A 14,426-nucleotide genomic window follows, 5' to 3' on the forward strand; every position below is an offset into this window, starting at 1 on the left:
CAGTATATACCACTGCCCTGTGCTCACATCTTATTACTGGCTGTGTATGTGTACAGGTGAGGAGCACACAGTATATTCCACTGCCCTGTGCTCACACCTTATTACTGGCTGTGTATATGTACAGGTGAGGAGCACACAGTATATTCCACTGCCCTGTACTCACACCTTATTACTGGCTGTGTATGTGTACAGGTGAGGAGCACACCGTATATTCCACTGCCCTGTGCTCACACCTTATTACTGGCTGTGTATGTGTACAGGTGAGGAGCCCACAGTATATTCCACTGTCCTGTGCTCACACCTTATTACTGGCTGTGTATGTGTACAGGTGAGGTGCACACAGTATATTCCAATGCCCTGTGCTCACACCTTATTACTGGCTGTGTATGTGTACAGGTGAGGTGCACACAGTATATTCCACTGCCCTGTGCTCACACCTTATTACTGGCTGTGTATGTGTACAGGTGAGGTGCACACAGTATATTCCACTGCCCTGTGCTCACATCTTATTACTGGCTGTGTATGTGTACAGGTGAGGAGCACACAGTATATTCCACTGCCCTGTGCTCACACCTTATTACTGGCTGTGTATGTATACAGGTGAGGAGCACACAGTATATTCCACTGCCCTGTGCTCACACCTTATTACTGGCTGTGTATTTATGTGTACAGGTGAGGTGCACACAGTATATTCCACTGCCCTGTACTCACACCTTATTACTGGCTGTGTATGTATACAGGTGAGGAGCACACAGTATATTCCACTGCCCTGTGCTCACACCTTATTACTGGCTGTGTATGTATACAGGATTAGGAGCACACAGTATATTCCACTGCCCTGTGCTCACATCTTATTACTGGCTGTGTATGTGTACAGGTGAGGTATACACAGTATATTCCACTGCCCTGTGCTCACACCTTATTACTGGCTGTGTATGTGTACAGGTGAGGAGCACACAGCATATTCCACTGCCCTGTGCTCACACCTTATTACTGGCTGTGTATGTGTACAGGTGAGGTGCACACAGTATATTCCACTGCCTGTGCTCACACCTTATTACTGGCTGTGTATGTGTACAGGTGAGGTGCACACAGTATATTCCACTGCCCTGTGCTCACACCTTATTACTGGCTGTGTATGTGTACAGGTGAGGTGCACACAGTATATTCCACTGCCCTGTACTCACACCTTATTACTGGCTGTGTATGTGTACAGGTGAGGTGCACACAGTATATTCCACTGTCCTGTGCTCACACCTTATTACTGGCTGTGTATGTGTACAGGTGAGGAGCACACAGTATATTCCACTGCCCTGTGCTCACACCTTATTACTGGCTGTGTATGTGTACAGGTGAGGAGCACACAGTATATTCCACTGCCCTGTACTCACACCTTATTACTGTCTGTGTATGTGTACAGGTGAGGTGCACACAGTATATTCCACTGCCCTGTACTCACACCTTATTACTGGCTGTGTGTGTGTACAGGTGAGGTGCACACACAGTATATTCCACTGCCCTGTGCTCACATCTTATTACTGGCTGTGTATGTGTACAGGTGACGTATACACAGTATATTCCACTGCCCTGTGCTCACATCTTATTACTGTCTGTGTATGTGTACAAGTGAGGAGCACACAGTATATTCCACTGCCCTGTACTCACACCTTATTACTGGCTGTGTATGTGTACAGGTGATGTATACACAGTATATTCCACTGCCCTGTGCTCACACCTTATTACTGGCTGTGTATGTGTACAGGTGAGGAGCACACAGTATATTCCACTGCCCTGTGATCACACCTTATTACTGGCTGTGTATGTGTACAGGTGAGGTGCACACAGTATATTCCACTGCCCTGTGCTCACACCTTATTACTGGCTGTGTATGTGTACAGGTGAGGTATACAGAGTATATTCCACTGCCCTGTGCTCACACCTTATTACTGGCTGTGTATTTATGTGTACAGGTGAGGTGCACACAGTATATTCCACTGCCCTGTACTCACACCTTATTACTGGCTGTGTATGTATACAGGTGAGGAGCACACAGTATATTCCACTGCCCTGTGCTCACACCTTATTACTGGCTGTGTATGTATACAGGATTAGGAGCACACAGTATATTCCACTGCCCTGTGCTCACATCTTATTACTGGCTGTGTATGTGTACAGGTGAGGTATACACAGTATATTCCACTGCCCTGTGCTCACACCTTATTACTGGCTGTGTATGTGTACAGGTGAGGAGCACACAGCATATTCCACTGCCCTGTGCTCACACCTTATTACTGGCTGTGTATGTGTACAGGTGAGGTGCACACAGTATATTCCACTGCCCTGTACTCACACATTATTACTGGCTGTGTATGTGTACAGGTGAGGTGCACACAGTATATTCCACTGCCCTGTGCTCACACCTTATTACTGGCTGTGTATGTGTACAGGTGAGGTGCACACAGTATATTCCACTGTCCTGTGCTCACACCTTATTACTGGCTGTGTATGTGTACAGGTGAGGTGCACACAGTATATTCCACTGCCCTGTGCTCACACCTTATTACTGGCTGTGTATGTGTACAGGTGAGGTGCACACAGTATATTCCACTGCCCTGTGCTCACACCTTATTACTGGCTGTGTATGTGTACAGGTGAGGTGCACACAGTATATTCCACTGCCCTGTACTCACACCTTATTACTGGCTGTGTATGTGTACAGGTGAGGTGCACACAGTATATTCCACTGTCCTGTGCTCACACCTTATTACTGGCTGTGTATGTGTACAGGTGAGGAGCACACAGTATATTCCACTGCCCTGTGCTCACACCTTATTACTGGCTGTGTATGTGTACAGGTGAGGAGCACACAGTATATTCCACTGCCCTGTACTCACACCTTATTACTGTCTGTGTATGTGTACAGGTGAGGTGCACACAGTATATTCCACTGCCCTGTACTCACACCTTATTACTGGCTGTGTATGTGTACAGGTGAGGTGCACACACAGTATATTCCACTGCCCTGTGCTCACATCTTATTACTGGCTGTGTATGTGTACAGGTGAGGTATACACAGTATATTCCACTGCCCTGTACTCACACCTTATTACTGGCTGTGTATGTGTACAGGTGAGGTGCACACACAGTATATTCCACTGTCCTGTGCTCACACCTTATTACTGGCTGTGTATGTGTACAGGTGAGGTATACACTGTATATTCCACTGCCCTGTGCTCACACCTTATTACTGGCTGTGTATGTGTACAGGTGAGGAGCACACAGTATATTCCACTGCCCTGTGCTCACATCTTATTACTGGCTGTGTATGTGTACAGGTGAGGAGCACACAGTACATTCCACTGCCCTGTACTCACATCTTATTACTGTCTGTGTATGTGTACAAGTGAGGAGCACACAGTATATTCCACTGCCCTGTACTCACACCTTATTACTGGCTGTGTATGTGTACAGGTGATGTATACACAGTATATTCCACTGCCCTGTGCTCACACCTTATTACTGGCTGTGTATGTGTACAGGTGAGGAGCACACAGTATATTCCACTGCCCTGTGATCACACCTTATTACTGGCTGTGTATGTGTACAGGTGAGGTGCACACAGTATATTCCACTGCCCTGTGCTCACACCTTATTACTGGCTGTGTATGTGTACAGGTGAGGTATACAGAGTATATTCCACTGCCCTGTGCTCACATCTTATTACTGGCTGTGTATGTGTACAGGTGAGGAGCACACATTATATTCCACTGCCCTGTACTCACACCTTATTACTGGCTGTGTATGTGTACAGGTGAGGTATACACAGTATATTACACTGCCCTGTGCTCACATCTTATTACTGGCTGTGTATGTGTACAGGTGAGGTGCATACAGTATATTCCACTGCCCTGTGCTCACACCTTATTACTGGCTGTGTATGTGTACAGGTGATGTATACACAGTATATTCCACTGTCCTGTGCTCACACCTTATTACTGGCTGTGTATGTATACAGGTGAGGTGCACACAGTATATTCCACTGCCCTGTGCTCACACCTTATTACTGGCTGTGTATGTGTACAGGTAAGGAGCACACAGTATATACCACTGTCCTGTGCTCACACCTTATTACTGGCTGTGTATGTGTACAGGTGAGGTATACACAGTATATTCCACTGCCCTGTGCTCACACCTTATTACTGGCTGTGTATGTGTACAGGTGAGGAGCACACAGTATATTCCACTGCCCTGTACTCACACCTTATAACTGGCTGTGTATGTGTACAGGTGAGGTGCACACAGTATATTCCACTGCCCTGTGATCACACCTTATTACTGGCTGTGTATGTGTACAGGTGAGGTATACAGAGTATATTCCACTGCCCTGTGCTCACATCTTATTACTGGCTGTGTATGTGTACAGGTGAGGTGCACACAGTATATTCCACTGCCCTGTACTCACACCTTATTACTGGCTGTGTATGTGTACAGGTGAGGAGCACACAGTATATTCCACTGCCCTGTGCTCACACCTTATTACTGGCTGTGTATGTGTACAGGTGAGGTGCATACAGTATATTCCACTGCCCTGTGCTCAAAACTTATTACTGGCTGTGTATGTGTACAGGTGAGGTGCACACAGTATATTCCACTGCCCTGTGCTCACACCTTATTACTGGCTGTGTATGTGTACAGGTGAGGTGCACACAGCATATTCCACTGCACTGTGCTCACACCTTATTACTGGCTGTGTATGTGTACAGGTGAGGTGCACACAGCATATTCCACTGCCCTGTACTCACACCTTATTACTGGCTGTGTATGTGTACAGGTGAGGTGCACACAGTATATTCCACTGCCCTGTGCTCACACCTTATTACTGGCTGTGTATGTGTACAGGTGAGGAGCACACAGTATATTCCACTGCCCTGTGCTCACACCTTATTACTGGCTGTGTATGTGTACAGGTGAGGAGCACACAGTATATTCCACTGCCCTGTGCTCACACCTTATTACTGGCTGTGTATGTGTACAGGTGAGGAGCACACAGTATCTTCCACTGCCCTGTGCTCACACCTTATTACTGGCTGTGTATGTGTACAGGTGAGGAGCACACAGTATATTCCACTGCCCTGTGCTCACACCTTATTACTGGCTGTGTATGTGTACAGGTGAGGTGCACACATATTCCACTGCCCTGTGCTCACATCTTATTACTGGCTGTGTATGTGTACAGGTGAGGTGCACACAGTTTATATCACTGCCCTGTGCTCACACCTTATTACTGGCTGTGTATGTGTACAGGTGAGGAGCACACAGTATATTCCACTGCCCTGTGCTCACACCTTATTACTGGCTGTGTATGTGTACAGGTGAGGAGCACACAGTATATTCCACTGCCCTGTGCTCACACCTTATTACTGGCTGTGTATGTGTACAGGTGAGGAGCACACAGTATATACCACTGCCCTGTGCTCACACCTTATTACTGGCTGTGTATGTGTACAGGGGAGGAGCACACAGTATATACCACTGCCCTGTGCTCACACCTTATTACTGGCTGTGTATGTGTACAGGTGAGGTGCACACATATTCCACTGCCCTGTGCTCACATCTTATTACTGGCTGTGTATGTATACAGGTGAGGTGCACACAGTATATTCCACTGCCCTGTGCTCACACCTTATTACTGGCTGTGTATGTGTACAGGTGAGGAGCACACAGTATATACCACTGCCCTGTACTCACACCTTATTACTGGCTGTGTATGTGTACAGGTGAGGTATACACTGTATATTCCACTGCCCTGTGCTCACACCTTATTACTGGCTGTGTATGTGTACAGGTGAGGAGCACACAGTATATTCCACTGCCCTGTACTCACACCTTATTACTGTCTGTGTATGTGTACAAGTGAGGAGCACACAGTATATTCCACTGTCCTGTACTCACACCTTATTACTGGCTGTGTATGTGTACAGGTGAGGAGCACACAGTATATTCCACTGCCCTGTGCTCACACCTTATTACTGGCTGTGTATGTGTGTACAGGTGAGGAGCACACAGTATATTCCACTGCCCTGTACTCACATCTTATTACTGGCTGTGTATGTGTACAGGTGAGGTGCACACAGTATATACCACTGCCCTGTGCTCACATCTTATTACTGGCTGTGTATGTGTACAGGTGAGGTGCATACAGTATATTCCACTGCCCTGTACTCACACCTTATTACTGGCTGTGTATGTGTACAGGTGAGGTGCACACAGTATATTCCACTGCCCTGTGCTCACACCTTATTACTGGCTGTGTATGTGTACAGGTGATGTATACACAGTATATTCCACTGCCCTGTGCTCATATCTTATTACTGGCTGTATGTGTACAGGTGAGGTATACACAGTATATTCCACTGCCCTGTGCTCACACCTTATTACTGGCTGTGTATGTGTACAGGTGAGGTGCACACAGTATATTCCACTGCCCTGTGCTCACACCTTATTACTGGCTGTGTATGTGTACAGGTGAGGTATACACAGTATATTCCACTGCCCTGTGCTCACACCTTATTACTGTCTGTGTATGTGTACAGGTGAGGTGCACACAGTATATTCCACTGCCCTGTACTCACATCTTATTACTGGCTGTGTATGTGTACAGGTGAGGTATACACAGTATATACCACTGCCCTGTGCTCACATCTTATTACTGGCTGTGTATGTGTACAGGTGAGGTGCATACAGTATATTCCCCTGCCCTGTACTCACATCTTATTACTGGCTGTGTATGTGTACAGGTGAGGTGCACACAGTATATACCACTGCCCTGTGCTCACATCTTATTACTGGCTGTGTATGTGTACAGGTGAGGAGCACACAGTATATACCACTGCCCTGTGCTCACACCTTATTACTGGCTGTGTATGTGTACAGGTGAGGTGCACACAGTATATACCACTGCCCTGTGCTCACATCTTATTACTGGCTGTGTATGTGTACAGGTGAGGTGCACACAGTATATTCCACTGTCCTGTGCTCACATCTTATTACTGGCTGTGTATGTGTACAGGTGAGGTGCACACAGTATATTCCACTGCCCTGTGCTCACACCTTATTACTGGCTGTGTATGTGTACAGGTGATGTATACACAGTATATTCCACTGTCCTGTGCTCACACCTTATTACTGGCTGTGTATGTATACAGGTGAGGAGCACACAGTATATTCCACTGCCCTGTGCTCACACCTTATTACTGGCTGTGTATGTGTACAGGTGAGGTGCATACAGTATATTCCCCTGCCCTGTACTCACATCTTATTACTGGCTGTGTATGTGTACAGGTGAGGTGCACACAGTATATACCACTGCCCTGTACTCACACCTTATTACTGGCTGTGTATGTGTACAGGTGAGGAGCACACAGTATATTCCACTGCCCTGTGCTCACATCTTATTACTGGCTGTGTATGTGTACAGGTAAGGTGCACACAGTATATACCACTGCCCTGTGCTCACATCTTATTACTGGCTGTGTATGTGTACAGGTGAGGTGCACACAGTATATTCCACTGTCCTGTGCTCACATCTTATTACTGGCTGTGTATGTGTACAGGTGAGGTGCACACAGTATATTCCACTGCCCTGTGCTCACACCTTATTACTGGCTGTGTATGTGTACAGGTGATGTATACACAGTATATTCCACTGTCCTGTGCTCACACCTTATTACTGGCTGTGTATGTATACAGGTGAGGTGCACACAGTATATTCCACTGCCCTGTGCTCACACCTTATTACTGGCTGTGTATGTGTACAGGTGAGGAGCACACAGTATATACCACTGTCCTGTGCTCACACCTTATTACTGGCTGTGTATGTATACAGGTGAGGTGCACACAGTATATTCCACTGCCCTGTACTCACACCTTATTACTGGCTGTGTATGTGTACAGGTGATGTATACACAGTATATTCCACTGTCCTGTGCTCACACCTTATTACTGGCTGTGTATGTATACAGGTGAGGTGCACACAGTATATTCCACTGCCCTGTGCTCACACCTTATTACTGGCTGTGTATGTGTACAGGTGAGGAGCACACAGTATATTCCACTGCCCTGTACTCACACCTTATTACTGGCTGTGTATGTGTACAGGTGAGGAGCACACAGTATATACCACTGCCCTGTACTCACACCTTATTACTGGCTGTGTATGTGTACAGGTGAGGAGCACACAGTATATTCCACTGCTCTGTGCTCACATCTTATTACTGGCTGTGTATGTGTACAGGTGAGGAGCATACAGTATATTCCACTGCCCTGTACTCACATCTTATTACTGGCTGTGTATGTGTACAGGTGATGTATACACAGTATATTCCACTGCCCTGTACTCACATCTTATTACTGGCTGTGTATGTGTACAGGTGATGTATACACAGTATATTCCACTGCCCTGTGCTCACACCTTATTACTGGCTGTGTATGTGTACAGGTGAGGTGCACACAGTATATTCCACTGCCCTGTACTCACACCTTATTACTGGCTGTGTATGTGTACAGGTGAGGTGCACACAGTATATACCACTGCCCTGTGCTCACACCTTATTACTGGCTGTGTATGTGTACAGGTGAGGAGCACACAGTATATTCCACTGCCCTGTACTCACACCTTATTACTGGCTGTGTATGTGTACAGGTGAGGTGCACACAGTATATTCCACTGCCCTGTGCTCACACCTTATTACTGTCTGTGTATGTGTACAGGTGAGGTGCACACAGGGTATTGCTGCTGCAGGTGTCACTGTGGACGGAGGCTGTTACGTCCCGCAGCTGCGGCCCAGCCAGGCATGGTAACAATGACAGAACCCACACAACAATACTCTAGTATTCCTTAGTGGTGTGCTCCTGTGTGTTATTAGCTTCAGAGCTTTGTGCTTCCAGCTGCGTCTATATAATCATGAGGAAGGAATGTCCCAGACACTGTAAATAATAAGACGTCTGTGTGCGGTAAGCGTTAGTAACGCAGTAATTGGAGGCATGTAATGTGGGGCGAGTCTGTCTTGCGGGGGAAACTGACTCAGAGGAGCCGTACAGCAGCAGAGCGTCAGCCTCACCTCACTAAGTAACAGGGAGAGGCTGTTTTTAGACTTGAGCAGCTAAATTTATCACATGAACACTTCGCTCCGTGAATAGCACCTCCTGACCCAGGCGCTGCGCCCCCGTCTCTCTGCAGACTGACCGGTGGCAGAAAGGCACATTACCGGTCAAACGTTATTTATTGAAATGAACACAGTGTAATGTCTCAGTGGAAAACCTATTGCAGCTAAAACGATTGGGGTGAAATAAAAACACCCTAATGGCATAAACACGCGTCTTGTAGGCTGCCCGACCGGAAACTCACCGCTCGCTGCTGCAGTCGCTGGATAGCTGCGCACGCGTGTCATATCCAATCACAAGGCCTCTCTGCTTCATGTCGGGAAAACATCTCCCCAGATAGTGGTACATACCCTGCAAGACAAACACAACGTCTCGCCAATAGCACGTACAGCGCATGTTAATAGACAGAGAATAATAAAATAATTACGGTGACATATAAGAGCGGGCAGCAACATCCAGACGATAAAGTGCGATTCCCCGGGAGCTCTGCGGAGCAGGACGCGACAGGCGAGTGACCCATCACTAACCCAGGTCACACACACAACACTGGTTATTAGATTGTGCCCTCCGCACGCCCAACAGAACCAGTACTCCGGGCAGCAACATTAGGGGACGGCAGCAGTATACAACATCACGTAGACAAGCGGCTTGTGGTGCAGAGTGTAAGACGGAACCACAGGTATACGGAGAAATGTGTGACCAGTTATACCGCCCGCGGGACTGTCCCAGAGACATTTACTCAGGATACTGTTACACCTGGCTAACTCTGCGCAATGCTGCGATTGGTGCCAATCCTCTGGTTCCGCTTGTAAAGGGCAGATGGACGGTGCTGTATGCCAGCATAACATACCAGGGGTCATATACTACATACGTGAGACCCCTAGGCGATGAGATACACACATACAGCAGTAACACACTACACTGGCAGGATTCCCCGCACATTGCACAAAACAGACGTTTCCTGGCTCTCTCTGCAGCCAGCTCTGATAAACAAGGGCTGCACGTGCAGAGCATGCTCGGCCTGCGTGCTCCGTGTGTGAGCAGCACACAGTCTCCCATCCCCCGGCACGCACAAGAGGCATCAGTAACAATACACAGCATAACACACATATCAGGAGCGAGGTTTAATCTGCAAACACATCATGCAGAGGTCACAGACACCAGGCCGGTACCCAAACGCTGGTAACAAGCGGCCAGCTGTCGTCTCAGCAGTGATCCCCTGCAGCTGGGGACGGCTGCTGTGCACCCCGTTACACTGCACCTGCGCCTTCTAATTACATATACATATACACACATATACTGGTAACAAGCAGCCAGCTGTCACCTCAGCAATAATCCCCTGCGGCTGGGGACGGCTGCTGTGCACCCCGTTACACTGCACCTGCGCCTTCCAATTACATATACATATACACACACATATACTGGTAACAAGCAGCCAGCTGTCGCCTCAGCAATGATCCCCTGCGGCTGGGGATGGCTGCTGTGCACCCCGTTACACAGCACCTGCGCCTTCCAATTACATATACACACACATATATACTGGTAACAAGCAGCCAGCTGTCGTCTCAGCAGTGATCCCCTGCGGCTGGGGACGGCTGCTGTGCACCCCGTTACACTGCACCTGCGCCTTCCAATTACATATACATATACATATACACACATATACTGGTAACAAGCAGCCAGCTGTCGCCTCAGTAATGATCCCCTGCGGCTGGGGACGGCTGCTGTGCACCCCGTTACACTGCACCTGCGCCTTCTAATTACATATACACACATATACTGGTAACAAGCAGCCAGCTGTCACCTCAGCAATGATCCCCTGCGGCTGGGGACGGCTGCTGTGCACCCCGTTACACTGCACCTGCGCCTTCCAATTACATATACACACATATACTGGTAACAAGCAGCCAGCTGTCATCTCAGCAATGATCCCCTGCGGCTGGGGACGGCTGCTGTGCACCCCGTTACACTGCACCTGTGCCTTCTAATTGACCGCGCTATCACTACTAACACCTAATATATGACTATGGTGGTCATTCCGAGTTGATCGCTAGCTGAAATTGTTCGCTGCGCAGCGATGAGGCTAAAACCCGGCACTTCTGCGCATGCATATGCGGCACAATGCGCACGCGCGACGTACTTTCACAGCGGCAGATGTACTTTTGCACAGGGTCTAGCGAAGCATTTCAGTCGCACTGCTGGCCGCAGAGTGATTGACAGGAAGAGGGCATTTCAAGGTGGCAACTGACAGTTTTCAGGGAGTGTTCGGAAAACGCAGGCGTGCCAGGAAAAACGCAGGCGTGGCTGGGAGAACGCAGGGCGTGTTTGTGACGTCAAATCCGGAACTGAATGGTCTGAAGTGATCGCAAGCGCTGAGTAGGTTTTGAGCTGCTCTAAAACTGCACTTTTTTTTTGTTGTATCCGCTCTGCGATGGAAACGATCGCACTTCTGCTAAGCTAAGATACACTCCCAGAGGGCAGCAGCATAGCGTTTGCACGGCTGCTAAAAACTGCTAGCGAGCGAACAACTCGGAATGACCCCCCATTATACAGTATATCACATGCACAATTGCTCTGTACACACATTATACATTTCTATTCTATATTACCATATAATACAGGCGTGTGTCTCAGTGCACCCGCCTCCCTTTCGGGATCCGGTCTGAAGGTCGACACTGTCTAGGTCGACCACTATAGGTCAACAGTCACTAGGTCGACAGGGATGGAAGGTAAACAGGATTTCTAGGTCGACCGGTCAAAAGGTCGACATGAGTTTCACATTTTTTTTCTTTTTTTTAACTTTTTCATATTTTACGATCCATGTAGACTACGATTGGAACGATTGGCACCTTGCCCGAAGTATGGTGAGGGAAGCGAGCCATGTAAGGGGACACGGTGCACTAATTGAGGTTCACGGTCACTCTACGAAGAAACCGACAAAAAAAACAATACAAACAAAAACTCATGTCGACCTTTTGACCTGTCGACCTAGAAACCCTGTCGACCTTACATCCCTGTTGACCTAGTGACTGTTGACCTATAGTGGTCGACCTAGATACTGTTGATTTGATGATCCACACCCCTCCATTTCTCCCATGTGTCGTGTCCTCTACATTTACAGGGCATGGTATCTGGATGCCGGTGGTCAGAATACAAACAGCGACATCCCGAAGCTCAGGACGCCGACACCTACTAGGTAAGTATGCTATCCCAAATCCCCAAACCGCTTGCCACAAACCTTCCCTGCCCGCAGCCAAACCCTAACCCTCCCCGGTGGTGCCTAAACCTAACCCTGCTCCCGCATCCTAATCCTAACCCCCCTCCATGTCCTGACCCTAAGCAGCCCTGCATACTTCTGTTTGGGATCCTGGCCCCGGCATTGCTATCCATGTCGGCATTCCAACGTCGGTATTCCGAGTAGTGTCGGATTTCCGGCGTCGGTGTTCAGGGGTTTGGGTCATAGGGTCAACATGCATTAGATCGACAGACATTAGGTTGACCACTATTGGTCGACAGTGACTAGGTCGACAGTGAAAAAAGTTTGACACTCAAAAAATGGTCGACATGAGTTTGTTTGTTTTCTACTTTTTTTTGGTGTCGTTTTCATCGTAACGTGACGGGGAACCCCAATTAGTGCACCGTGTCCGCTCGCCATGCTGCGGGCAAGGTGTCTCGCTCTGCTACCGCTGCACTCGGCACAGGTTACTATTCCCAATCGTAGTCCACGTGGATCGTAAAGTATGAAAAAGTATGAAAAAATGAAGAAGAAGAAAAAATGTGAAAAACTCATGTCGACCTAATGACCATATCCCGGTATTCAGCAGTGTCAGTATTCTGGTGTCGGTATTCCAGCTGCTGGGATCCCACTCACAACACTGCTTTGTACAGACGTGGACACATTAGCAGGTTCCCTACCATGACAACAGAAGAACCCATGTTTTTCACAGAGAACGTGAAGTGACAGACGGAACCGGTGCCCAACGTTTGTTCATTCCACATTTATTGTATCTCAGACTTTGCATTTGATGTAAGACTATTTTAAATAATAAAACAAATGATAATGTTCTGGACTAAAATGACGGGATCCGTATCCTTTTCCTGCCCAACCTTTACAGGCAATCCCTGCAGTCAGGCGATCTCTGTCGCTCTCAGTGAGACCGCTGCACTAATGTCGGCAGGTAGTCTGGGCCACTCTTCCCGAGCACTCTGCCCCAGCTGTCTCAGGTGTGATGGCGCCTCCTCCAGGCTGCATGTTTCAGCGTTCTCCATAGATGTTCCATAGGAGTCAGATCAGGGATCACAGAGGCCACTTCGGCCAATGGTGGTTATTCCGAGTTGATCACAGCCAGCAACTTTTAGCTGCTGCTGCGATCAACTAATCCCCGCCTATGGGGGAGTGTATTTTAGCTTAGCAGGGCTGCGATCGCTTGTGCAGTCCTGCTAAGCTAAAAAATTTCAAGCAAAAGTAGACTAGCCCTGGACATACTTACCCTGTGCGACGATCTCAGCGATGCTGGGGCCGGCTCTGACGTCAGACATCCGCCCTCCGTTCTCCTGGACGCGCCTGTGTTTTCTTCTCCACTCCCCGAAAACGGTCTCCAACGGTCTGGAGACGCCCAGGAACGCCTTCTTTCTGTCAATCTTCTTTGCGGTCGGCTCTGCGACCGCTTCCTTCGTAGGTCGCGACGTAACCTGGCGACCCCCGTCACAGGACAACGTCGCACACGCGCATTGCCGCCGCCGCACATGCGCAATCCGGACCCGTTCGCACCGCAGCAACAAACCGCTGCGTGCGAACGGGTCGGAATGACCCCCCAATGTTCTGTTCTTGTCCATTCTTTGGGGCTTGTAGCTGTGTGGTTTGCGTCATTATCCTGTTGGAGGACCCATGACCTGCGGCTGAGACTGGGCTCCAAATGCCCTGATAGTCCTGAGATTTCATTGTGCCCTGCACAGATTCACGGCACCCCGTGCCAGACGGGTATGGACCATCAGATCTACATTACAAAGGTCTGCAGTCATCAGGTGGCCCACTATTGGTTGACATGCATTAGCTCAACAGGGTCAAAAGGTTGACACATGAAAAGGTCAACATGACAAAAGGTAGACAGTAAGAAATGTCGACAGTATTAAAAGGTCGGCAAATGAAATGGTCGACATGAAAAAAGGTTGACACATTTTACTTTTTGTTTTTGTGTCGTTTTCGCCGTCAAAGGACATGGAACCCGAGGCACCTTGCCCGAGGCATGGCGAGCGGACACGGT

The 14,426-nt window shown here is 48.3% G+C and overlaps 1 protein-coding gene across 2 annotated transcripts in view; it reads right to left on the reverse strand.

The window, feature by feature from the left end:
• The window catches only part of PGM2L1 (phosphoglucomutase 2 like 1), a 101,733-nt gene that overhangs the window by 48,534 nt on the left and 38,773 nt on the right, over window positions 1-14,426 (reverse strand). Inside the window, exons 1-2 of one of the 2 annotated variants that reach the window (XM_063950922.1) lie at window positions 9,690-9,836; window positions 9,407-9,513 (exon numbers count right to left, since the gene is read on the reverse strand). In XM_063950922.1, coding sequence (XP_063806992.1) covers window positions 9,407-9,510 — 104 coding nt within the window. In that variant the 5' untranslated portion in view covers window positions 9,511-9,513; window positions 9,690-9,836. Of the gene's footprint in view, window positions 1-9,406; window positions 9,514-9,689; window positions 9,837-14,426 lie in introns of those variants that run through there. The other variant, XM_063950921.1, reaches the window with a different exon arrangement.

The sequence above is a fragment of the Pseudophryne corroboree genome, chromosome 2 (assembly GCF_028390025.1).
Source record: "Pseudophryne corroboree isolate aPseCor3 chromosome 2, aPseCor3.hap2, whole genome shotgun sequence".
Taxonomy (NCBI): Eukaryota; Metazoa; Chordata; class Amphibia; order Anura; family Myobatrachidae; genus Pseudophryne; species Pseudophryne corroboree.